General features: G+C 48.3%; 1 protein-coding gene across 6 annotated transcripts in view; it reads left to right on the top strand.

Annotated features, from left to right (window-relative positions):
- Positions 1-27153, top strand: part of KIDINS220 (kinase D interacting substrate 220) — an 86564-nt gene that overhangs the window by 30308 nt on the left and 29103 nt on the right. For all 6 annotated transcript variants that reach the window (XM_040992784.1, XM_040992782.1, XM_040992783.1 and 3 more), the window contains exons 15-22: positions 914-1079; positions 1974-2125; positions 2644-2933; positions 7749-7889; positions 8574-8817; positions 8967-9055; positions 11509-11653; positions 12264-12426. In XM_040992784.1, coding sequence (XP_040848718.1) covers positions 914-1079; positions 1974-2125; positions 2644-2933; positions 7749-7889; positions 8574-8817; positions 8967-9055; positions 11509-11653; positions 12264-12426 — 1390 coding nt within the window. The remainder of the gene's footprint in view (positions 1-913; positions 1080-1973; positions 2126-2643; positions 2934-7748; positions 7890-8573; positions 8818-8966; positions 9056-11508; positions 11654-12263; positions 12427-27153) is intronic.

Raw genomic sequence — 27153 nt, 5'->3', positions numbered from 1 at the left:
TTAAGTATTTTTTTTTAAAGATTTATTTTTATTATTTTTTTTATTGGAAAGACGGATGTACAGAGAGGAGAGACAGAGAGGAAGATCTTCCATCCAATGATTCACTCCCTAAGTGAGCGCAACAGCCGATACTATGCCGGCCCGAAGCCAGGAGCCTCTTCCGGGTCTCCCACGCGGGTACAGGGTCCCAAAGCTTTGGGCCATCCTCGACTGCATTCCCAGGCCACAGGCAGGGAGCTGGATGGGAAGCGGGGTTGCCGGGATAGAACCAGCGCCCATATGGGATCCTGGGCGTGCAAGGCGAGGACCTTAACCACTTGCGCCACCGCGCCGGGCCCTCTTAAGTATTTTTTAAAGACGGCTTCTCAGTCATCTCTGGTGGCGATCCCTTAAGGATGGCAGTCATAACTATAATTTTTATTTAATCTAAAATCAAAGTTTAAAAATGCAATTCCTTGGCCCTGCGTGGTAGCCTAGTGGCTAAAGTCGTTGCTTTGCATGTGCCGGGATCCCATATGGGTGCTGGTTCATATCCCAGTTGCTACACTTACCTTCCAGCTCCATGCTCGTGGCCTGGAGTAGCAACAGAGATGGCCCAAAACCTTGGGACCCTGCACCTGTGTGGGAGGTCCGGAGGAGGCTGCGGGCGAAGACCTTGGCACTTGAACCTGGACGAGAAGCCATTTTTGTGTGAGGTGTCATCTTCTGATTGTGCTTTTTAAAGCCGTGTTTTGGTCTGTTTACTTTCCGCTTTTAGCAGATCTTTGGATGTGTTAATTGAGAAATTTGGAGGAGAACTTGGGAAGTCAGTGGGACCATGGAAAGTTGCATAAGCTTTGCTGTCATTACTGAATTTTTGACTGTTTGGAGGTAAGAAGCTACCTACTGATTAAAATGTCCTTATCAATTTCAGTTGTCATTTACTTTGGTGGACGAAGAGAAGGAGAAAGCTGGAATTGGGCCTGGGTGCTCAGTACTAGACTGGCGAGACATATTGGCTATTTGGAGCTCCTCTTCAAACTGATGTTTGTGAATCCGCCGGAACTGCCAGAGCAGACTACTAAAGCTTTACCTGTTCGGTAAGTTGGTCTGTTTGACAGAGGTAACTTCCAACATGATTAAGCAAAGTATTTTTTACATTGTATAATTTATAGAAGGGCTGGCATTGTGGTGCACCTGATTAAACTGCCACTTGTGAGGCCAACGTCCCGTTGTCAGAGGGCCCGTTGGAGTCCTGGCTGCTCCACTTTCAGTCCAGTTCCATGCTGCTGTGTCTGGGAAGGCACTTGAAGATGCCAGCCACATGGGAGACCTGGACAAGGTTCCAGGCTCCTGACTTCAGCTTAGCTCAGGCCCAGCCCTTGCAGCGGTTTAGGGAGCAAATCAGCAGAATTTGTTACTCTGACTTTCAATAAATAAAGAAAATCTTAAAAAATTTTTTTTGTATAATTCATCATGTTAAAAAAAGTACCTTGAACTTTATAATAAAATGGATTTACTTATTTATAGAGTTAGAGGAGAGATGGAGGGGGTGTGGCAGGGAAGAGAGATAAATAGATTATCTCCCATCTGCTGGTTCACTCCCTGCATGGCCATGCCAGTCAGGGCTGGGCCAGGCTGAGGCCAAGAACCAAGAACTTGATCTGGGTTTTCCATGTGGGTATAGGGTTGTCTTTTGCTGCTTTCCCAGGCGCAGTTGTGGAGAGCTGGGCTGGAAGTGGAGTTGCCGGGACATGGGTCTGTGCTCACATAGGATTGCTGATGGTGTAGGTGGCAGCTTTCCCCGTTTCACGAATGCCTGACCCCAAAACGGTGTTGGCAGTAAGACAGTTACAAGTTCCTTTGCTTTCTTGGAGTTTCGAAACCTTGCTTTTGAAGGAGGCGTGAGAAGGTGCAGGGTGTGTGCGGGAGCTGCACGTGTGCGTTGCGTGCTGCTGGAGACGGAGCACTGTGTCCTCTGCCCCTTGCTGCAGCTTTCTGTTCACCGATTACAACCGGCTGTCCAGCGTGGGCGGAGAAACCTCGCTGGCGGAAATGATCGCCACCCTGTCAGACGCTTGTGAGAGGGAGTTCGGCTTTTTGGCCACTCGGCTTTTTCGAGTATTCAAGACCGAAGAGACTCAGGGTAGGATTTCCTTCCTTCTGTACGTGGAGGGCTGGAGGATGGCTGAATGTTCAGTTTATTTTCATGAAAGCATGTCTCGGGGGTCAATGTGATAGCTCAATTGGCTAATCCTTCCTCTGCAAGTGTCAGCATCCTATATGGGCGCTGGTTTGTGTACTGGCTGCTCCACTTCCAATCCGGCTCCCTGCCTTGTAGCCCAAGAAAGGCGTGTAGGATGGCCCAAAGCCTTGGGACCCTGCACCTGCATGCAAGACCTGCAGGAGGCTCGGATCGGCTCAGATCGGCTCAGCTCTGGCTGTTGTGACCATCTGGGGAGTGAACCAACGGATGGAAGGTCTTTGTCTCTCCCCTCCGTAAATCTGCCTTTCCAATAAAAATAAATGAATCTGTAAAAAACGAATAAAATAGAGAAAGTAAGATTTTTTTTTAAAGAAAATATAACTTGAATGCTGTTTATCAGAGGCTGAGGCTTAGGTTTAGGACTTTCTAGATCCCTGAAGTCATTTGTTGTGTTACAGGTAAAAAGAAATGGAAGAAAACGTGTTGCCTTCCATCTTTTGTCATCTTCCTTTTCATCTTCGGCTGCATCATTGCTGGAATCACTCTTCTGGCTGTGTTCCGAGTTGACCCGAAACACCTGACAGTGAACGCGGTCCTCATCGCCATGGCGTCTGTGGTGGGCCTGGCCTTGGCGCTGAACTGCCGGACGTGGTGGCAAGTGCTGGACTCTCTCCTGAACTCGCAGAGAAAGCGCCTGCACCACGCCGCCTCCAGACTGCACAAACTGAAAAGTGAAGGCTTCATGAAAGTGAGTGCGCACCGGGTATTTGCAAGCATTGTCATGTGAATTGGCTGCCATTGCCACGTCACTGCTCACTGTCACTGGGCTGTTACAGGGTGTGATATCCAAGCGCCACTAGTACATTTAGTCTAATTTGCTATTTATTAAAGACTTTTTAAAAATTCTTTTTGTTTGAGCAGCAGACAGACAAGTGTGAGAGAGAGAGCATAGTCTGCTCTTCTGGTTCGCTCCCCAAACACCCACAATGCGTAGGGCAAGGCTTTGCCGAAACTGGCAGCTCGGGAGCGCGTCTGCCATCTCCCGGCAGAGGGGGAACAGGGGTGCCGTCGTGGCCGCCTCCCAGGCCCTGTGCTGGTAGGCTGCAGTGAGGCGTGCAGCCCAGGTCCTGCAGTGTGGGGCAACGGCTCTGCTGCCTCTCTGCTCCGGAGGCAGTATGTTAAGGTAAGTTTACAGCACAATTGGGAGGAAAGTACAGAAAAATCCCACCTGTCCCCTGCCCCTGCCCGGGTAGAGCCTGGTCATCAAACCCCTGCACATGTGCTCCATGGTCTACAGTAGGGTGCGTTCTAGACAAACATGATGTGCGCCTGTCACTGGCACCAGACAGCAATGCTCCCTGTTCTGAATCCTCTGCCTCCGCTCCCTCAGCAGCCCCTCCCGCTGGCCCCGCAACCACTGCCCTCATCGTCTCTGTAGTCCCCCTTCTCCAAGTGTCATCTACTGCAGTTGCTGTTTCAGATTCTTTCACTTACAGAAGAGTACACTTAAGTTCCTTTCGTTCCTGTCATAGCGTATGAGCTCATTGGTTTGAGTGCTGATACTCCACTGTCTAGATGTGCCTCAGTGTGTGTATCCATTCACTTATTAAAGGACATCTGTGTTGCTTCCAAGTTGGGATAATTATGGAAAAAGTCAATGTGCACGTTTCTGTGTGAGCATGAAGCTTCAGCTCTTTGTAAAAGGCGAAAGATTGTTACAATCTGAAGAGGAACCAGAGTTTAAGCTTCAGCTCTTTGGGTAAATAGCCCAGAGGCTAAGTCCTCGCCTTACGCCTTACGTATGCTGGGATCCCATGTGGGTGATGGTTCATGTCCTCGCTGCCCCACTTCCCATCCAGTTCCCTGCCTGTGACCTGGGAAAGCTTTGGAGGACGGCCCAAAGCCTTGGGACCCTGCACTTATGTGGAAAGCTGGAAGAAGCTCTTGGCTTCGGATTGGCACAGCTCTGACCATTGCGGCCTCTTGGGGAGTGAACTAGCAGATGGAAGATTTGTCTCTCCTTCTCTGTAAATCTGCATTTCTAATAAAAATAGATGAATCTTAATTAAAAATACCATGAAGCATGTGATAAAAGTATGTAGATATTTGATTGGAAACCACTGATTTGTCTTCTGGAGTGACTATACCTTTTTTTTTTAAAAAAAAAAAAAGATGTATTACTTTTATTGAAAAAGCATATTTACATAAAGAAGGAGAAACAAAGATCTTTCACCTGTTAGGGAACTAGGGAAACTCCCCTGATGGGCCATTGTTCCTGCTGGTGAGCATGTGACTCAGACCTGGGTGCTGGTAAGACCGAACAGAGGACATCCACCTGTCCAGATGTGTGTGGGGTGTTTTTGGAAGAGGGTAGACCATGCAGGGCTAGGCCAGCCTTAGCTCACTGGTAGTACAGGAACCAGGCTGGATTGCGGGGCATGCAGGCTAGATTATCACCCTTGCTGTGGCATGAGTTGGGTATGGGAGTGGACTGGGCAGGGTCAGGCTATAGCACTTAGCAGTGAGAGTTGGGACTGAGGACGGGCCAGGTTAGGCCAGGCTGCAGCATCCGATGGCAAAGCTTTAGATCGTGATGGGCTATGTAGAACTGAGTCAGAGCAACCAGTGGGATGTGTAAGATCTGGGGCTGGGAATAGGCCTGATTGAGGAGCTAAGGGGACGCCCTGACTAGGTACTGGTTAACGCGAGAGCCAGAATGGGGGTGGTGTCTGACTTGACTTGGCTACAGTCTCCCTGGACATGGGTTTGGGCAGGGTCTGGGGCCCGCTAGACTGGGTTATACTCCAGCATCTGTTGGTGCTTGTGAGAGTCAGAGTGGGTGTAGGACTGGCTGGGCTAGGTTTCGGCTCCCATTGGGCCACATGAGGACTGCGTTGGGGCGTGTACCAGGACTGGATGGGCTGTAACATGCAACAATAACAACCAGGTTGGATATGGTCCAGTTGGGCAAGACCACTGTTCCTGCCAGGACAGGAGGTGGACTAAGTCAGTCCGGGCTAAGGACCCATCAATGTGCCAGATCTGCCACTGACAGGAGACCTGAGAGAGGAACTTGGGAAACTCCCTTGTTGGGGTGCAGTCTCTGCAGGTGGGCACAAAAACCAAAGCAAGGAGCAGCTCAGAGCAGACCAGGTTATAGTACCTGCTGGCATACATGTGGCTCAGGTATGGCGGCGGGCCTGGCTGGACCAGTTCATAACACCCACTGGCAGATCTGAGAACCGGGATGGGGTGTGGGATAGGCTAGGTCTGGCCACCTCACCAGTCAGTTCACATTAGGGCCGGGACTGGGGGCTAACTGCACCGGGTTGGGCAGCAGCCCCAGCCAGTGCAAGCTGGAACAGGGGCAGACCAGGCTGGGCTAGGCTGTAGCACCCACCAGCAAATGCGGAGGTGAGACAGGCTACATTAGACTAGACCCCTGCATCTACCAGCACATGTGAGACTGGGGCAAGAGGGTGAGCCTGGTAGGGCAAGAGTGGGAACTCCCCTGCTGGGCCACTGGTCAGGCTGGAGAGTATGGGAGCTAGAACTGGGGGCAGACAGGCTGGGTAGGGCTACAACACCTGTTGGCATACATGGGAAGTGGGTTAGGGATAGAACCAGGCTGGGGTATCCAGTTACATCCACTGGTACAGGTATGAGCCAGAATAAGAGCAGGCAGGTTGGGCTTTGCTGCAGCATCAACTGGCAGGTGGTAGGACTGGAGGAAAGTCCTGTCGAGCTAGACTATAGAACCACCTGAGGAGTGCAATATCCAGGACAGGGAGTGGGCACCTCTCTGATCAGCTGCAACTCCCATTAGTGAGCATGAAAACCAGGATTGGGGCGGGCCTGGTTAGACAGGCAGTGGCAGCCACTGGCATGAGTGTGGGCTGGAGGATGGAGTCGGTTGGGTTGAGTTAGGCTTTAATGCCCAATTATGTATGAGATCCCAATGGGATTTGGGGCAGACTGGTTCACTGCACATGCTGGCAGGCACAGAAACCAGAGGCTAGACCAGTGCGGGGTTCCTGGGGGTTGCTCTGACCGGGCTGCAGCTTCCCCTGTGGTATGTGAGGGCCGAGTGTGAGTTGGGCATGGCTGGGCTGGGCTGCAGCGCCCAGCTGATTGCATTCGTGGTGATATGTAGTGTGGAGCATGTGTTTATCTGCCATCTAGATGTCCTTGGTGAAGTACCGGTTAGAGTCTTTTTTTTTCCTTGAGTTACATTTTTTAAAATTATTTTGACAGTCTTGACATAATTAGGGTAAAAAGGTTCAAGTGCTACAGGAAGATGGGCAAGACAATTAGTTCCGTATTGTTTCCTTAATATATCTGATGTAAAAGGGGATTTTAAGGGAGAAGCCCCACCCAGTCTCCCACCCGCCCCAGGTCCTGGATGTGGGGTACGCTCCGAGGGTCTTGATCAAGGGTTTTGATAGTTCAACAGTTCTGAATTGCTGCCACTCGCACGGTTAGAGTCTTAGTATGAAACATACACAGGACCTATCTAGAACTTCGTCAAAGTCTTTCTGAAAATAATGTAACTACTCCTACTCTTTATTGGTTGGTGTTAGTGTGGTGTATCTTTCTTATCTATTTATGTTTAATCTATCTCTGTCTTTGTATTTAAAGTGGGTTTCTTGTAGGCAACCTACAGTTGGAGCCATTCTGACAGTCACTATCGGTTAATGTGTTTAGACTGCTCACTTTTGGGGTGATTTTTACTCTATAGTGGTACCTGCCATGTCTAGTACTGGTTTCTCTTTGTTGCTCTTGTTCTTTGTTTCTGTGCCTTTTGTGGATTGAATGAAACATTTTTATAAGATTCCATTTTCTGATCTTTTTTAGCATATTAATTGTACCTTGTTTTCAGGTTTTTTAGTGGTCACTCTAGAGTTTGCCAGACTGTTCTAACAATCAGAATTCCGTTCAAGCAGTGTCACTCCGCTTCAAGTGGTGCTGTTTCAGAGGTTTAACATGCACTTCACAGTAATAATGTACCCACAGTTACTTCTAGTTTTATTCCAGATTTCTTCATGTGGAAATACATATTTGAAATGAAAAACATGTAACAATAGCATGTTTTATAAAATTGACTTTTAAAGGATGCTCAAGAGTGTGAGCAGGTAGTAGGTTATTACCTATTTTATAGGCTCCTCTAGAACTTGAGTGAAGTAAGCAGATGTGTTGGGAGAGAAGATAGTGAATTGAATCACCAGTGCGTGATTGTCCTTATGCATGGGAATGTCCTTATGAACTAAAAGGGCCTTTGTAGCGATCTGTAGCCCCTGCTTTGAACAAGGACCCTGTCAGAGTATTAGGCCTTCACATTGGCATTCATATCCAGGAACCTGACACGTGGCAATTCGCTGAGTGCGGCAGGTGCATTGAGATGTGGGTGCCACCGCGTCCTGGGAGCTGCAGTGCAGTCCGTTTGTGGGCTGCGATGCAGCCACTGCAGCCGGGAATGGAGTCACAGCAGACGGACTTCGGCTTTGCTCTCTTCCTGCTGGATGGCTTTCTCATCTTGGGGCCTTCTGTTTGCTTCTCTTTGCAGGTTCTTAAGTGGGAAGTGGAGTTGATGGCCAGGATGGCAAAAACCATTGACAGCTTCACGCAGAATCAGACGAGGCTTGTGGTAATCATCGATGGCTTGGATGCGTGTGAGCAGGACAAGGTCCTCCAGATGCTGGACACGGTGTGTTTGAATCTTGGAACTCCCGCTGGCTGCTGTGTGGCCGGCAGAGGGTGCCCGACTTCAGATACTGCAGAGAGGGGAAATGGCCTGGCTGCTGTGTGGCCAGCAGAGGGTGCCCAACTTCAGATACTGCAGAGAGGGGAGCTGGCCTTTCTGATCTGAATTGTACTTGTCTCTCCTGTGATTATGCCTTTAAAAACTTTTTTAAAATGTGGAAACATAGCAAGAGTAAATGTTTTGTCACAAAGATATTTAAGTAACTTTAGCTGAATGGCAGGACAAAGCAGCGAAGTATTTCCTGGATGTTGTGGGGTGAGACGCTGAGAGCCGTCAACAGTTTCTGTGACAGTGCATGCTTGGGTGGCTCTCCCGAGGGCGGTTCCAAGCAGGGCTCTGTGCCTGGGGCAGGCACCCATGTGGCCAGAACCTTGCTCTCCGGCCCTGTGCTCTTCTACAGCTTGTAGATGTTTTAAGGAAGGTACAGTGTGTAGGTTTTGGCACTGGCAGGTGGCTGTAGATTCAGATCGAACCATGAATAAGCTTTGTTTTCATTTGGAATGCATTTTGATTAAAGAAAAATAGCACCTTATGGTCCCTACAGGGAAGCACACATTTCAGGGGGACATCTCCCTATTTCAGATAATTTAAATTTTGTGCCACAGCTAATCATTGCTTCTACCACAGGTCCGAGTTCTGTTTTCAAAAGGCCCGTTCATCGCCATTTTTGCAAGTGACCCGCATATCATTATCAAGGCAATTAACCAGAACCTCAATAGCGTGCTCCGTGACTCCAACATCAATGGACACGACTACATGCGCAACATCGTTCACTTGCCTGTCTTCCTCAACAGTCGTGGCCTCAGCAGTGCCAGGAAGTTCCTTGTGAACTCAACAGCAAATGGGGATATTCCATGTCTGGACCCCACGGGTAAAGACCAGGCTCCCACCTTGCTTTCAGTTTGAAGTAGCTGACCTGCAGTATAATTTGAAACATATTCCTGGTATTTTGTTTCTGTCTAACTGTTGTATACAACAGAATTGTAGTGCAAATGGTGCTCTCTTGATCCATTCTTTAAGGGATGCAAGAAGATATTGACAGAAGAGTTTCACAGAACAGCCTTGGAGAGCTGACAAAACTCGGCAGCAAGACCGCCCTCAATAGACGGGTAAAATGCTGTGTGATTTGAGTGGTATTTTTTGTTTAAGGTTTATTTTGTTATTTATGTGTTTATTTGAAAGGCAGAGTGACAGAGATGGAGAGAGGAGAGAAACCAGCTTCTGTCTGCTGGTTTATTCCCTAGATGACCAGCCTAGGGCAGGGCCAGGCTGAGTCAGGAGCCAGGAATTCCGACCAAGTCTCCCAAGAGGGTGATGGTGCGTAAGTCCTTTGCCTCCTTGCCTGGTGTATTAGCAAGGCACTAGATCAGAAGTGGAGCAGCCAGGACTCAAAACAGCACTCTTGGTATGGGGTGCCTTCATTGCATGCAGTAGTTTAACCCACCACAGAGCTCCAGTCCCTGGAGCTACAAGTTTGCAATGCAGTTATTCAGGTAAATTAAGGCAATGCCATCTGATCAGTGTTAGGATTACATGAACTTTTCAAATAAGCATTGCTGAGTTTCCCTCCAGCTTCAGGTTGTAGGGAATGCCTGCTCATGGGGCCGTAGCAGCCTCATGGTGTGTGGGAGTCCCAGCCCTCCCAGCCCGTCTTCAGCCCATGTGCTGCCCGGCCCCAGGCTGAGTGAGTGGGCATCCCCAAGGGGAGTGTCTGCAGCCCATCCACATTACGTCCTGTCTGCGCCTGGTGCTACCACGGCCACAGGGAGAAAATGGCTTGCCGTGGGAATTCATTGTGCCGTGGTGAGTCCCAGCGTGCCGTGGGAGTCTCAGCATGGTCCTCCTGTCAGCTCTCCTCACTCCTGGGTGAGTGGGATGCAGAGTCTGCATCCCTCTGATAATCTGGTGCCCTTCCTGGCTTCCTTGTTTCTCTAACATGTTGGTTGTCCCCCAGCCTGTCGGTGTGTTCAGGTAAGTAAGGTAGGTGAAGCCACCTGCTGGGGAGTTGGGATTGTGCTGCTCAGTGACAACTGCCTTGGAATAGCATTGGCATTATGTTTTTTTTCTGGTTTGCTGTCATTGACTTTGGATATTTTATTTCTTAAGAACTGTGTGCCAGGGCTGATGTTTGGCTCAGCAGGTACAGGTGACGTATCCCATATCAGCGTGGCTGAGTTCGAGTCCCAGCCCTACTCTGACTCCAGCTTCCTGTCAGTGTGTACCCCGGGAGGCCTCAGGTGCCTGCGCTGGCCACTCGGTGCCTGTTGCGTTCCCAGGCTCCTGACTGGCCTGCACCGGCCTGGCTGCTGGGGCACTTGGGGAGTGAACAAGGTCAATGGAAGAGCCTACACTGTCAGTCATTCTCTGTGCCTTTCAGATAGATTTCTCAAAAAGGTATCTTTAGTAAAATTTGATTTTATAATTGTAAATACAAAGTTGATATGATGAATGACAGTTTAAAACTGTTTACTATCTTTTTTTTTTTTGAAAAGTGGAGCTACAGAAAGAGACAGATGCAGAGAGATCTTCCATCTGCTGGTTTACTCCCCAAATACTTGCCTCGCTGGGGTGGATCAGGCCCAAAGCAGAAGACCAGAACTCGGTGTGGGTCTCCCATGTGAGCCATTACCTGCTGCCACTCAGGGTGCACATTAGCAGGGAGCTGGGATCGAGAGGGGCTGGGACCTCAACTCAGGCACTCCCAGAGGGAGTGTGGACTTGCCGAGTGGCATCTTATGTGCTGCCCCAAACACCTGTCCTGATGCATGGCAGTTGGCAGCACTACATTCAGAGGAGTGTAGGATTTGCCATGCTAGATTTCTTTCCTGGGAGAATGTCTCGGGCAGCCCATGGATGCATTCGCCTTTCCCTTGCTTCAGGACCTGAGAAGGGGACCCACACTTGTTTTGGCTGTGCCTCCTGTTAGGGGATGGAATTCTTTAGCCCACCTAGCCCAGTCTAGCCCAGTGCAGCCTGGTCTAGCCTGGCCCAGCCTGGCCCAGCTGACTCAGTCTAGACTGTAAACCAGCGGGTGGAAGAGCTATGTGTACATATCTGTTGCTTTCTGCTTTTTAAATAACTTTTGAAAGAATGCCTCTTATGGCGATGTGAGCACAGTAGCCATACATTGTTAAATAGCTTGAAAGTCAAATGCTGCGTCCAGAAAAGCAGTCAGGGTTTGTCTACTTTATTTTAGGGTTTCTGGAAACCCAAAGCCTGCGTAGAGTTTGGGTAGAGTACTGTTTACACAGTCTGCCTAGCTGGAGTGTTAAAGGCCCTGAGCTTTCTGTGTCTACACTGATGTCGTGCAGAGCGTGTTTGGAGCCAGATCACGGCACTTGGCACTGACGTTTCTAACTGCATGGCGATAGTAATGCTTTAGTGCTGTTTCGTCTTCCTCTGTGTCTGCAATTTTGGATATTTTGTTGAAAGCATTCAGTAACAGCTTACCAAGCCTCAGGTTCTCAGACGTGGGGTGTGAGATCACGGTCATTGCCGTTGCACCGTTGCAGGTTCTCAGGCGTAGGGTGTGAGTTCATTGTCATCGCCATTGCTGTTGCAGGACACTTACCGGAGGCGGCAGATGCAGCGGACCATCACCCGGCAGATGTCCTTCGACCTCACGAAGCTGCTGGTCACCGAGGATTGGTTCAGTGACATCAGTCCTCAGACCATGAGGAGGCTGCTGAACATCGTTTCTGTGACAGGTGACTGGTAGAGCGTGAGCTTGGCCCTTGGCACAGCACGTCTGATTTCAGCAGCACGTAGCTGTGTCTACGAGCCTGCGTGGCTGCATCCAACTTCGTGTTGGCTCAGGGTGTCGGTTGAAGTCAGCATGGCTGGAGAATCCTCATTTAATTGGAACCAGAGGTGGTTCCAAGTTTGGAGCTTTGTGGATTTGGGAGTATTTGTAACCCCTGGCTGAGCGTCCTGGTTGGAGGGTGCCAGCTGACAGTACTGGAGAGGCCTCGGGCTCATCAGGGCGAGTGGACGATTTGTGTCATTGTAGGCGGTGTTGAGCCCTGTGACAGTGAGGTTCTGATTTGTGCCTGAATGTGTAGGAGGAAGGTAATGTAGATCAGGAGTAACAAACCAAATGGAAACTTGACCTTGAACTGAACAGTTGTTTGAGCCCTGGAAGCTTTACAATGTAAGCCTTCAGCTTTTGGATGCCACATCAATACTAGATTTGAATTTCTGGTATGACTTAAAAAGACAAAATTTTGAAGTTTAGAGGGAAATTATTTGTAGCTCTATTAGATATTTCACTATACAATTACACATCTATGAATTTTAAAATGCTCTCTCTTCATCAAGGGCGATTACTGAGAGCCAATCAGATCAGTTTCAACTGGGACAGACTTGCCAGCTGGATCAACCTGACGGAGCAGTGGCCCTACCGGACTTCCTGGCTCATTCTCTATTTGGAAGAAACCGAAGGGGTGCCCGATCAGATGACGCTGAAAACCATCTATGAAAGGTATGTGGAGCTTTCTGCTTTAACCTTGGGTTGAATTTATTATTTTTAAAGATGTCTTTAAGTCTTTGAAAGGCTGAGTGACACAGACAGCTTCTTCCATCTGCTGGTCCATTTCCCATTTATTTAAATGAAATGTTAAGTCTAACAGTGTATTTATCATTTAGTTCACATGCCAAGGCTTTATGAGGGCAGGTGGTTCTTCCCTTGGGCATTGTCAGTTTTCTGTGTATGGGTTTTGTTTAACTTCTGCTAAGCGCTGGGCTCAGTCTGGGGGATGGCTGTTGGTTGGTGTGCATACCCCAGCCCTTCCTGGGCGCCGCTGCTTGTGTGGCAAGGAGACGCTCCGGTGGCTGCTGCAGCCCACTCCCACAGACCTGTGGAGACGGGGTGGGGGTTCATCTGGTCTTGAGTATGCGTAGTGAAAAATGAAATCTGATTTCCTGAATAAACATGTGCAGTGCAGCGCAGGTGCTGTGTGATCTGAGTGCTTACTTGGAGAGCACGGTTACTTTCAGTGAAGTTTACCTCTTCAGAGTGATTTGTGTCAGTGTGGTGTGGTTTGTTTTTCACATGGCATGCTTAGACCAAAAGCCCTCTAGTCATAAGTGGTAGGTCTTCAGTCTCATTTATTCATGAAAAATTTTTGTTGCTGGTTTTTGCTTCTAAATGAAAATGTCTAAGAAAAAGATAAGCCTTTATTTAGGAGGCCAGCTGGGTTTGAAGTCAGGAAGCCTTCGAGTAGCACGAAGAGAGGCTGTGAGAACGGCTGTGCGTCGCTGGGGGCCGCGTCAGACCCTCGGGCTCTGCCTGCCGTCCCTCTGGCGTCATGGAGTTAGTGTTTCTCTAGGAATATGCTCGTGGGTTCCATGGAATTGATTTTCCCATGGTGCCCTCCCCTTTCTTCCTCGGTGTCAGCAGATGCGTTAGTACCCCTGGAATTGTCGCAGCTCTAAGAGAGGTGGTGTGCATGGCTTGGAACAAGGAAGGCTGAGGTTCAGACAGTTCCAGGAGTTCCACTGCCGTCCAACTCTTAGGGAGCAGGTCCGTCCTGCTGCGTGCACTGTCCGTGTGCTGGCGCTATTGTGGGCCCGCGGCCTTGAACTGTCGCTCACAGCTGTGTTGTTATCCCTGGTTTGCACATTGGCCTCCTGCAGTCCGGGGAGGGAGGCCACGGGCTGGGAGCAGTGTTGGCACTGGCAGGGGGTGGGGCACATCAGCCCCCATCCACGTTCGCACACAGGTGTCCATGCACGTCCCAGAGTGCGCAGGCCTCTCCGAGCTACGGCACTGTCAGAAGTACCTAAGAAACTGATGTTTGCATGTTAGTATGTTTGTTATTCAAGAGACATAATACAAATTATTCTCATTAATCCTAACAACAGTCTGTATGGCTTTTTTGCAACTTTAATGTAAACATCAGTTTTCCCTGTTTAACATGAACAGTTACCGCCTTGTTCAGTTCTTTAAGGGACAGTCAGGCAGCTAGTGCATGTCTGCGTCTGGGGTGTCTGGGGAGGTCTGGGGGAGGTCTGGGGGGCCCGGGGGTCTGGGGGGGTCTGCAGCCCTCTGCTGCCCTGCCCTGCACACTGTGTCACAGTGTGTCGCTGGGGACTGGGCACGGGAGTTCCAGGGCCAGCCCTGCTTGTTCTGGAAAGCAGTGGGGAGGAGAAAGGAAAGCAGGAGAAGGAGGGATGCCAAAATAAACCAGAGTTGAAAGGCCCCGCAGACAACCCTATATTTGAGCTTCGTGAAGCACTGACTGCGTGTAGGCCTTGCTGTAGACACTGGCCATCTAACCATTTGACTCTGATGTTCTGGAAAAATCAGGGCAAGAAGGGCTCAGGACCTTCCTGTGTCCCTGTGAGTGGCCTGTCTCCTCGTGGTGACTCTTGATTAGCGCATCTAGAGGCTGGGTGTTTATAGGAGTCACGGTGTCTGCAGCTGGTCTTCATATCTGTGTGGGATGCAGGGGCTGGCCAGGAAGGTGGGGTGAAGACAGGCACTCATACAAAATCATGAATTTTCAAGAGAAGCTTGCATATTTAACTTTTCTATTTGAAAATACTTTCACACTTACTGAAACGCTGTCCGAGTGAGAGTGCCAAGAGCACCCATGTACCTTTCCTCCAGTTTGGTCTCCTGATAACATGGCAACTCACTCCCCAAGCTGAGCCGATCTGAAGCCAGGAGCCAGGAGCCAGGAGCTTCTTCTGGGCCTCCCACGTGGGTGCATGTCCCCAGGCTTTGGACCATTCTCCACTGCTTTCCCAGGTCACAGGCAGGGAGCTGGATGGGAAGTGGAGCAGTCCCTAGGGGTATCAGCACTGCAAGGCAGAGGAATAGCCGGTTGAACTGTAGCACAGGTACCCAAGTAATGTTTGCGGGAGAACATTTTAAGTAAATATGAAGTGTTACATATTGTAGGTGTCGGGAGGACATGGTAACCGCTGTCCATTGCTCTGGTCACAGCGCTCAGTGGGCTTGCCATCCACGTGAGGGTTGGTTTCATGCGACCCGCGGGTGCCGTTTCCTAGAGTGAGAAGTATGCCTGTGTGTCTGCACTGCTTGCTAGTCCAAGGGAGAGAAAGGGCAGTGGAGCAAGAACTCTTGAGAATTTGTAAGAACGTGACTTAGAATGACTTGGAATGAAAACTGTAAGATGACAAACTGTTGGATCAAACTATTGGAAAGCAGATATTGGCATGTGTTAGAGTGGATCAGTGATTATTTTTAGTCCACCACAGTCGGGTTCTTTGGTGCTATTGCTTGACATTTGAATAATAAAGTTTTATTTACAGCGGACAAAAAAGTAGCAGCATATAATTGATATTCATTTACTTTATTAAAGAAGTTGATTTGGTAAAAACAATCAGAAAATAGTATTTTTAATGCTAGTCATAAAATTTATTTTTTTAATCTGTAAAAAGCCTCATTTATTTTTATAGCAATTTGATGACACATCTGCTTGCTTTATTCAGTTGAAAAAGAAAATGTTGGTTCTTGATGTTTGCTAAAATTGGTTTGTTAAATTATTTTCCAAATTGTTCAACTTTTAACAAATGACATTTGATACTAACAGTGGAAAGCAATCCCAGCTAATTAAGTAGATCCCTCTAGATGCCATAGGGACATTACGATGACATACTGTTCATTCAAGATTATTTTAATTGGTACAATTATTGTAATTTTCTTGCAATTATGTGTTGAGCTAAAAGCTTTTGTCTAGATCATTTGTGGGTTTTTTTTTGTTAACGTACGTTTAGGAAGAAGAAAAGGAGCAAAATGAAACTACAGATAAAAAATTTTATCTACTTTTTATTACAGCATTAGAGATAACCATTGAAATATCTTAGTATAGAGCTTTAGTTTTGATATGTTAAGCATTTTCAGCAGTGACAGAGTTTAAAAGATGAAGATAATGTTTTGAATGTCTGTTTTGGCGTTACTCAAGGAGCCTGCGCGTGGATGACTCGGTCAGAATCGGTTTGTGGTGAGGATAACAGAACAGCTTGTTTTCTTTTGCTGTATTTTGAATTTTTTTTCAAAACAATTGAGCAAATTTTTAGGGAACTTAAGAATGATAGCCATGTTTCATTTCATGGAAGCAGCTGTGAATAAAAGTTATGGCTGTCTAATTTATGATTTACATAGTGCTGTCTGGTCGCTTTAAACTGTTCAAACAGTGGTATTTCTGTGCATTGGTTGACATTTTTCATACCAGAACATTCCATCTGAGGATACTCTTCTGATGTTAACGTGACGAGCACCACCATGCCCGTCAGCGCCTGTGTCTCGCTATGCTCCCTGCACTCCCTCCTGGCTTCAGGTTGTTAGTGATGGTTAGTGCACAATCCCCCACCCATCTTTCGGCCTAGATTGTTTCTTTGCATGTGGATCAAAGTTGTGGATTGGGATCGCATGAAGAATTGGACATTAGACAAGTAAAAAAGTTGTCTCATCCCTCTTGCTTTGCAGAATGTACCCTTTGTACTGACGGTGCTAATTTTAAGATACTGGAAATATTTATTCTAAACATTGTTGCATGTTTGATTTGGCTGGTAATTTTTTATATTTGCTTCTTATTTAAAAGATAGACATAAACAGGCAGGCACTGACAGGCAGAGAAAGATTTTTCTAGCTGTTGCTCCCTTCTCTCTCTCTCCCCGCACAGCTGGAGTGGGCCAGACGCAGGCCAGGGTTCCAGAACTCCATCTGATTGAACTCCCTGAGCCTGTCATGGTGCACGTTAGCAGGAAGTTGGGATTGGGGCTGGAGCTGGTGCTGAAGCCCAGGTGGTGGGATTGGCCACGGGCAGCCCAGCAGCTTGGCCGCCGCTGGGTCCAGACCTACCTGCTTGTGGGTCTCCGTGGTACTCTGTGACCTCCCTGTGGGTGCTGTCACCATTCAAGATTTATTACCATCTTATTTGTAATTGTTGTTGTATCAAACACACTTGCCCTGAATGTGAAGGTGCAGTCTTTTATCAATGTTTTTTTTTCTTTTTGAAGAGTTAGCTGTTTATGCAAACACAAGATAATTTCCATATAAGACATGAACCAAAGTAGGTTTGTTCTGAAATTAAGATTATGTAGCCTGTAGTAAAAAACATATTTTATCAGACTAAAAACAAGTAACACTGGATTATTTGCCAAGTTTAATGTGAAGAGTGCACCTGTAAAACCCTTGGCAAACATCCGTGGAGTCAGAGGCAGTGTTGGCAGTGAAGTGCGCATCCCTGGTTTTGAACTGTTTATTTTTTATTCATTGTTAATACATTAATTGGAAACCTCATATTTCTTTTTTTTAGATTCTTAAATTTTTTTGCTATATTATTTTTTTTATTGATTACATTGCATTATGTGACACTGTCTCATAGGCTCTGGGATTCCCCCAACCCCTCCCCATACCCTCCCCCCATGGTGGATTCCTCCACCTTGGTGCAGTATTACAGTTCAAGTTCAGTTAAGATTCTTTCATTACAAGCATAGAGTCTAACATCCTATTGTCCAGATGAGTTCAACGGTTTCTTGGGGAGACCATCTCTGGTCTGAAAGCAGAGCTGGCAGAATATCATCCTGATTAATTAAAAGCCACAATGTAACATCAACATCAATTTACAACATTATGGAATTAATTGACATGGAATTGAGTAACAAATATGTTAAAAAGTGCAAGTTCTTAACCACATCCTCTGATTACTTCATTGACATTTCTATTTTGGTTTGTACACAGAACCGGCTGCCATACACCTTAAAATGGCTATAGGGTACTGTTCAGCTGTCTCGTGGCTATTTTCATTTTAGCATTCAGCAGTTTATAGTGTTGAAGCTTAATTTTGCTGAATTTGGCAGATTTTGGGATAGTCTAAACTGGCTTATAACTTCAACAATTGAAGTGCAGAACAGTTTTAGGAGGGGTGTGCAGAGAAATCTTCAATACCCTAGTGAGGAGTAACTAATCTTTGTATCCCACCTAGTAAGGCATGTGTGAGTCCATGCTGACCGTTTCCTGTCTGGTTCCAAGCTTTCCTTGTTGTTCTCTATCCCAATTTGTGTGTGTGCGCATGTGTGTGCGTGTGCGCGTGTGTGTGAGTTTGTGTGAGTGTTTTGGGGTGGGAGGCTTCGGAGCGACCTTGATGGTCATTGCAAGATAGGGTGGGGCTCCAAAGTTGGAGAAATCTCATATTTCTGATGATGAAGGTAAAAGGTACAGTTTTTTCAGTTCATTGCAGCAAGCCTTTATAAATTGTCTTCTTTTGTTACTTGAAGAAAAGAAAGAGAAAGATGTCAACCCGGGGTGTTTGGTCGTTTATGAGGAAAGGCTTTCAGTGAGTCCATTTCCTTAGAGGAGTCAGTGAACACCTGGTGTGGATCAGATGCTGTCTCCATGAACAGGGCCGGGGGAGCCAGCTACCCTGAGCACCTTGACCTTCTCCAGGTCATGGCTGGCAATGGGCAGCACGTGGACTGCCCTCTGAGTGCATCTGGGCAGCGTTGCATTGGGAAGAGGGAGAGCCGGAGAGTGCAGTTTGCACAGTGAGGGATTCCCCAGGGCGCTTGTTGCTGGGAAGGGAAGGGCTGTGTGAAGGCTTGGAGGAGCCCCTTCCCCCAAAAGTGCATGGAGTGCACCCGGGAGGAGCAGCAGTGGGGCTGGAGGTGATGGCTGGTGTCGGGCTGCCCAGCTGAAGGCCGTGGCCTGTCCCGCATGCACCCCCAAGGAAGTGGAGTTGCTTGCTGAGTCTGGCCACACGTGTTTGCATTTCTCTGCTGCTCCAGCGCCTATCATTTGGTTATGCAAACTTGGCCAAGCTAAGCTATCTGATTTTGAGATTCTTCTGGGAAGGGCTGGGAAAATGAGGTTGTGTGAGAAGTGCAGGTGGTTAGGGCCATTGCAGTCTTATTTTTGAATAAAATGATAAACTGATAGTCCACTTTTGGGATCATTTTAAAAACTGCTGTCTATGGCCTTGACAATAGCATGACTGCCCTCCAATGGTCACATCTTGGGGCCAAGGTACACTCGGGACCTGCTAGGCGAGGAAGATGCTGTGGGCGGGGGAGCAGCTCCCGGCTTGCTTCAGGGATAACGCTGTGGTTTGTAGGAGTACAGAGTGGGGTCCTGATCTCTATACCCCAATGTGGGTTCCGTGGATGAAGGGAGCTCACTGGTCGGGATCGTATATTGGGGTTCCCTGGCTTCTCTGCCTCATTTTCTTGGTGCTCTTAAGCCATCTTGGGGAGCCCCTCTCTGCCTGTCAAGGATCCGTTCCATGTGTCCTGCAGGGCTCCTGCACCATACTTGCCGTGGCTGCCCTGTTAGAAGTGTTGGCTTTCCTGTTGGTTTCATGTTTGTCTCCTGAATGAGAGTGTGAACTCCACACACTGTGACTTTCGGAGACCTCGTGGAATCCCTGTGTACACACAGCGACTGGGCAGATAGTGCGTCTATCCGCTGAAGAAGCTTGGGTTGAGCCAGGCGTGGGGCAGGGGGCGGCGGATGAGAAACCTCACTAACCTTGAAGAAACTGGCCAACGCTTCATCTTTTTGTGGGTAGACACTCTGTGTTGTTCTGATTTAATTTTTTTTTTTAATCTAAAAGAGAGACAGAGAGGCCTTCCATTCACTGGTGATTTCCTCATTAAAGGCTTGTGGCCACTGGGGCTCGGCCAGCCCGGAGCTGTAAGCGTGAATGCTTTGTCCGGGGTCTGGGATGGCGGGCCCGAGCACTGGGGCCATCGCCTGCTGGCACGTTCCTTGGGAGCAGGGTTTTAGAAGCAGGTGGAACTTGATCCCAGCAAGCAACACCAACCCCCGGGTTTATTTTCATTTCTGGATAATGTCTTACTCGCTTTTCTGTTGGTATACCCAGGAATATTTGGAAGGATTTATTATGAATTACTGGAAATGTCACATTTAGTAAAAATTTTTATAGATCACCAGCTTTATCATTTCTATGAAAATATGCAGTTTCTTATTAACTAAAAGCTCAAGTAAATGCTTTATCCAGTTCTAATTGTGTCCAGTCGCTAAGGTAGGTTTTGTAGAGGAAACTTCAAAATGAAATCTGTGATAGCTGATGCATCTGCTGTACCGTTTTATACCTGGCAAATATCTGTAACTTCTCTAGGTAGATTTTTCAGCAACTTTTATTTTGCTTTTAATAAGATAAAATTGATTTAAAAAACATTTTGTTAACATTTAAAACTGCAGTGCCATTTTTAGTATCTTATGCTATTGTAGAACAAAAAAATCTTAAATTTCCAAACTTGTGTTTTTCCAGTGTCAACATGTAAAACTCAAATATCTTAATTAAAGCTGTTTGGAAACAAATGGCAATGTTTACTTCTGTAAAATGTATTTTACTGTTTTAAAACTATGTTGAATACATAAGAAAATATGATTTTTTTGTTTACAGATTATTTTACAATATTTAAGTCTTTTGTATATTTACAATTTTTTGAAGATTTATTCATTTTTATTGCAAAGTCAGATATACGGAGAGGAGAGACAGAGAGAAAGGTCTTGCATCTGTTGATTCACTCCCAAGAGGCCACAACAGCCAGAGCTGAGCCAGTCTGAAGCCAGGAGCCTCTTCCGGGTCTCCCACGCGGGTGCAGGTCCCAAGGCTTTGGGCCGTCCTCGACTGCTTTCCCAGGCCACAGGCAGGGAGCCGGATGGGAAGTGGGACAGCTGGGATCAGAACTGGCGCCCTTATCGGATCCCAGAGTGTGCAAGGCGAAGACCCTAGCCACTAGGCTATCATACCAAGCCTATATATTTACAATTTTAAAAAGAAATCTATTAAAGGGTTCAAACTTACTGGAAAAAAAATTAGATATGCCTATAGGTAGCTAAATTTTTTTCTAGAGTTTTTTTAAAATAAAGATTTGTGAATTAAGAATTTTAAATTAGCATGTAAAGCCTTTTTGAAGGAGGAAAAACTAAGTATTACACTGCCAACATGCCTGTTAAATGCTGAGATGAGGTGAAGTTTTACAGAATGTAACTGTTACCAACGATCTCTGAGAGCAATACTCAGGGAGTCCACAAGGTGGGAGTATTTCACTGCAAATGATGTGTATGCATTTGGCCATGAAATAAGATGCAATCCTTTTCTTTCTTCTTTTTTTAATAACAAGAACAAGGAAAAATAGAGATCAATTGGGGATTTCCATGAAAAAAAAAAAACTTCACAGGACAGTTGTTAACTTTTGGTAAAAGTACGTAAAAGAAGAGTTTTATTTTGATCTGATTACAAGTTTGTATTTAGATTCGAACACGTGAAGCCCTGAGCAGTGTAGAACTTGAGGCCCGTGTGCTGAGGGTATGATCGTCAGAACACTGGCAGAGAGCTGCCGCAGCTGCGAGTCGCCCCCCGTCCTCTGTGCCTGTCCCCTAGTGCAGCTTTACCGCCCAGCATCCGCTTCCTTTTTCTGAATGAAAACTTTCACAGACCCTTTAATAAAACGATTAATATAAATAATTCACTCAGATGGTAAGATTTTTAACATATTCAGTTATAGTGAGAAAAATTAGCCATCCTGAGGAGTATTAAAAAGAAGAGTTAATTTTTTTTGAATGAGTTAGAATTTAAAAAAGAATACACTGCCCAGCTTTGCCACCTGTGCCAACACATTATGTGTCAGAAGGACAGTTCAAATCCTCAGCAGCTCCACTTGCAATCCAGCTGCCTGCCGTGTGCTGGGGAGGCAGCAGCCCTGGGCTCCCAGGAGACCCAGATGGAGCTCTGGAACCCTGGCTTTGTCCTGGACCAGCCCTGGTCCTCGTGGCCGTGGAGGGAGTGAACTGCAAAGGGAACATCCTCTCTCTCTTCTTCTCAAAAAATAAGTAAATAAAGAAACCTTTAAAAAGGACAAGTTGTGATTACAGTTTAAACATGCTTACACTTGTTTCTCTAGCTATTCGGATATAGAAAATATGAACGTTTAAACATTTTTTGCAATGGAAGGATGTTTTAAATTAATCCACTCCAGAGATGTGGAAGATTCATGAGGAATATCACTTCACAGGTGCCACCAGTCCTCACCGCAGCTGTGTGCCTCCCGGAACTTGCTGCAGGTGCCGGGCACCGTCTGGCTCGGCCCGTGCAGCTTGGCCCCCCGCAGGCTGGTTCTTGTGGCTCAGCTCATGGGCTGGTCCATGTGGCTCGGCTCACGGGCTGGGTCTGTGCAGCTCGGCCTGCAGGCTGGTTCTTGTGGCTTGGCTCATGGGCTGGTCCGTGTGGCTCAGCCTGCAGGCTGGGTCTGTCTGCAAGTCGCTGCTGTTTTTGTGCTCTGTGTTTAGGCTGCACTGCACCTGCTTCTATCATTGTGTGGACAGAGAAATGCTGCCCTGTGTTTGCTTTGGTTTTTAAATCAGGAATGAATTTCCATGTGTACATGAAGGTGGAGAGGCTTGATTTTAAAGCTGCAGAGAAGTCCCGAGGCTCCAGCCAGGAGGACTGGTCAGCCAGGCATGCCTGTGGGCTGCCTTCCTGGCCTGTCACACTGTGGCCTCCTCTGTTCTTTCTGTGTGTGTTGTGCTGGCGGTGCAAGGATGTGGAGCCATGCCCGTGGTCCTGGCGGGAGCTGGGGCAGGATCCAGCTCTGTCAGCCATGCCCATGGCAGTGCCTTGCCAGCTGTTTAACCTTGCTGAGCCTCCATTTTGTCATTTGAAAGACCTCATGGGATGTTGGAAGAGAGAAATTTGCATGCAGTTCCCAAGAGGGAAGATACTGCCTCGCTGGTGCTGTAGCTGAGCTGCAGTAATACCTCTTCAACCTTTACTTGTTGGTCTTTCCCAATCCCCATGGTTACCAGACTGTAATCCCCAAGCTAGTGCACTCATGCTCCAGAAAAGCCACTGTTACATCAAGCAGGAAAGTTGCCTGGGCACGGAGGGGCCACGTCTGGGTTCTGTTGGTTGGGGCTTTGCCGCCTTGCTTTGGGAGATAAGAGCAGTGTGGGAAGCAGCTCTCGAGCCTCACTCGGGCCATCCTTCTGCCCCTGGAGACCCAGAGGTAGCTGGTGCCAGCTCTCACACACCTTTGTCGTGCCTTGTACCAGTGGCCCCATTGCCTTCCAACGTTACAGCCTTTCCCTACGTTTTCTGAGATGATCAAGTCTGGATTTAGGGAAGTCTGTTAGGGTTAGTACGTAGCACAGCCAGGTTGCATTTCATATGGACTGGCTTTCTCAAGATGGCATTTACTAGAAGGCAGTCATCTTTTTTTTTTTTAAAGATTTTTTTTTTTCATTGGAAAGGCGGATATACAGAGAGGAGAGACAGAGAGGAAGATCTTCCATCCGATGATTCACTCCCCAAGTGAGCCGCAACGGCCGATACTATGCCGATCCGAAGCCAGGAGCCTCTTCCGGGTCTCCCACGCGGGTGCAGGTTCCCAAAGCTTTTGGGCTGTCCTCCACTGCTTTCCCAGGCCACAGGCAGGGAGCTGGAAGGGAAGCGGGGCTGCCGGGATTAGAACCGGTGCCCATATGAGATCCCGGGCGTGCAAGGCGAGGACCTTTAACCACTTGCGCCACCGCGCCGGGCCCAAGGGAGACATCTTGTAAACGTTAGTTGTTTCCCAGTCAGTTGAAAACACTGGCAAGTTGAGCCATGTGGCCTGGCTGCCCGGCCCCTCCTTCTCTTTCCCTGCCTCCGGTTTCCCATTGCTTCTCCCTCCCCTCGCCTTCCCCTGGGCCCCCCTCCCACAACTGTATTTCTGTCATTCTTTTCCTTCTAAGGCAGAGTGACAAAGGCAGAATGTTCCGCAGCCTGGGTCCTGGGTCACTCCCAGAGGGCTGCCAGGGTCAGCACTGAGCCAGGTCCAGGTCAGGAGTCCAGAACTCCGTTCAGGTCACCACATGGGTGCCAAGCACCCAAGCACCTGGGCCGTGTGCTGCCTTCCTGGGCGCGTTAGTGAAGAGCAGCTGGGACGCGAGCTGGAGCTCACGGGGGATGCCTGCGATGCTGCAGCCCGCTTAGCTTGCTGCACCATCTTTTTTTTTTTAGTTCTTTTATTTTGGTAATTTTTTGATTAGGACACAAAGGGTCAAGGGCTATAGGAAAGTGGGTAAGACCATTGTTTCCAAATTAATATTATTATTATTTATTATTATTATTTTTTCTGTATCTGAGTTAAGAGAAGAGATAAAAGGGAAAAAAACCCCAGCCTCCCACCCATCATAGGTCCCCGATGTGAGGCACGCTTCGAGGGTCCTGCTCATGCAGTTTTGATAGTTCAACACTTCTGAATTGCTGCCAATCTTGCCACTCGAAGCCCGATGAAATCTCTTCAGAATCCACTGGCTGACGTAGTCTCTTCATAGTTGGGGTTCTGAGATCAGCAGTTCCGTTGGAGGGATCCCCAAAGAAACTTCGTCTGAGGTGATCCCAGGCCTGATTCTTGTGTGTGCTTGCCGTATATGGTCTGGCACAGTCCGTCACCCCAATCACCTTACACTTATACTGGTGGTTGCAATTTCTGGGTCAGTTCTATTTCCAGCCCTGTCTTCCACGCGAACTGATGGTTGTTGCAGTCCAGTCTGATCCTGCCCACTTCATACTCGGCTCTCACATAAACCAGTGGGAGCTACAGCCTAGTCGGAGTGGCTCACCATAACCCCCACCAGGCCTGCCCCTTACCTGGTTCCCATGCTTGCCAACATGTACCGCAGACTTATTCAGTCTGTCCCATATCCCATTTAGCTCTCGTACATGTCAATGGGCATTGAATCCTGGTGCAACCCACCTGCTATATTATCCAGCCCACATATATACTGGCGGGTGCTGTTCTGTCTAGCCACCCCTGCCCCAATCTTGGTTTTCATGCTCTTCAGTGGGAGTAGTAACCCAAGAGGGAGGTGCCCACTATTTTCCTCCTAGGCCACTCCAACTCCAGGATTATGCACTCTCTAGTTAGGTCTGCAGTTGAATTTGACAGAATTTGCACCCCGTGCCAGCATCTGCCAGCTGATGCTGTGGCAAAGCCCAACCAGCCCTCACCCACTCTGACTTTTGCTTACAACAGGAGCAACAGTCAGCCCAGCCTGGTTTTTCACTGCTCTAGCTCACATGAGGCCACCAGGTATTGTAGCCTTACCCGGCCTGGTCTGCCCCATCCCAACTCATGCTCTCCAGTGGGAGTGGTGGTCCAACAGGAGAGCCCTCCACATTCCCCCTACCAGCTTTGCCCCCTCCCTCCCTGGGTTCTAACGTGTGCTGGTTGGGCACTGCAGCCCAGTCTGGTATGGCCCACCTCAACTTGGCATTTGCCAGTGGCTACTGTAGTTTGGCTGGGCCCAGCCCATCCCCAATTCCAGCTGATGCTGGTGGGGGGCTACAGCTAGCCTAGCCCAGCTGGTCCTCATGTGAACTAGCTTGTGTTGCTACCCAACCCAGCCTGACCCACACTCTATTCTGGTGCTCAGATTTGCCAGTGGGTGATGTGAACTGGTTCAGCCTGGTTTGTTCCTGGCCTATGCCAAACGTATGCCACTGGGTACCATTCCCTGGCCTGGTCTGGGCTGCTTCCTATTGTGGTTCTTGCACTCACCTGCAGGGACTATGTCCTGCCAGAGGAGTCGCCCAGGCTCCTCCATCAGAACCTCTCCCATTGCTAGATCTCGTGCATGTTGGTGGATCTATGAGCCAGCCCTACTTTGTCCACCTCCCGTCCTGGCAGGAACAGTGGCCTTTCCTGACTGGCCCTCAACCCATTCTGTAGACTGGGACTGGACACACCAGGCTAGAACCATTCTGGTTCTTACTTTTGGGTGTTTCAGCCCAACCAAGGCTCGTCCATACCCAGACACGGCTCACACATGGCTCAGTAGGGGCAGAGACACAGCCTAGTCTGTCCTACATCTACCCTGGTCCTCCAGAGCACCAGATGGTGCTGGAGTCTAGCCTAGCCTGGTGTGCCCAGTCCCAGTCTACACTTGTGCCAAGGGAAACTGCAGCCATGTCCAGACCAGAACACAGCACTCACTCCAGTCCCCACACTCACCAGTGGGAACCCCAACCCAGTTAGGGTGTCTTCTTAGCTCCCCTTTCAGGCCTATTCCCAACCCTAGATCACACGCCTGCCAGTGGTTGCTCTGACCCAGCTTGGCATAGCCCCTCACCTGTCTTGGCCTTTGCCTTAGATGCTGTGGCCTACTGTCCCTGGCTCATTCAGACCAGTTGGTGTAAGAGCTTACCTCGGCATGACCTGTGCTCCATCCTGATTTCTGTTTTTGTGAGTTAAGGTCTGCTTGGCCCTGCCCAGTCCGCCCAGTTGCAGCTCGGCCCACCACAGCTGCACCAACATTCTAGTTGTCCTCATTTCTGTTTGTGTGTGAATGCTTTTATGTCAAGTGATTAAATGCTTTAAAAGTTATTGCAAATGAACCTCTTATGATCATAAAGTTTTGCCCATTATTTCTGGTCCTCATTGACCTTCCCATGTTGGAGCATATTTGAGCAGGAAGCGTGCACAGCTGAAATGTATGACCATGACAGGGCCAGTAGAGAACTGGCTGGCCCGGGAGGGGTGAGTGGGCTTTAGGGGTGCCTCTGCTGCAGGAGTTGGGGAGCTGGAGTCTGGAGCTTGATTGCTGGGAGACAAGCTGTGGGGGTGCTGGCGTCCTGCTGAGTTTACTTACTGGACCCTTTTCTGTTCTTAAGACGACAGGACTGTCCTTGGTTGGCGAGAGAAGTGACCTTGGGCCGCATTGGTTTGGCCAGCTCCTTCGTCCTGAAGATAGACACCCTCAGTGGGGAGGGGCTTTTTTGGTTTGTTTTTTTGTTTTGTTTTGTTTTGTTTTAAGCATAGAAAGCTCTTCTAGTCAGTCAAAGAGTGAAACAATTTAGCTTTATACGTGGTTTCTGTGGCAATTTAGATAGTTTCCAGCTTGCGTTATTTAACCCTCATTAGACTACCCCTAAACATGTAAGGACAGGTAGGGTGGTTCACGTTAACTACCTGCAGATGTCTTTTTGAAAACCAGGAGCAGAGCCACGGGCAGTGTGTCGTGATTCCGTAGCTGGCTGCAGAGAGTGAGCAGGCTTTGTTGTTCCCTGGTGTGGCTCCTGCAGGCATTGCCTCTAAACTGTGGGTTCAGTGAGCTTAGGAGGGCGCCTGCCTCTGTCCTGTGTGTGTCCAGAGCCCTGCTCCCCGCCCTGAGAGATGCTGTGTGCAAGATGAGTCTGCCGTGGATGCAAGAGGCCTGCAGGTTCTAACC

Source organism: Ochotona curzoniae, unplaced genomic scaffold (genome assembly GCF_017591425.1).
Source record: "Ochotona curzoniae isolate NIBS_2020 unplaced genomic scaffold, NIBS_Ocur_1.0 contig_883, whole genome shotgun sequence".
NCBI classification, from domain to species: domain Eukaryota; kingdom Metazoa; phylum Chordata; class Mammalia; order Lagomorpha; family Ochotonidae; genus Ochotona; species Ochotona curzoniae.
The sequence above is the reverse complement of the archived record's forward strand: the minus strand, read 5'-3'. Positions and strand labels throughout refer to the sequence as shown.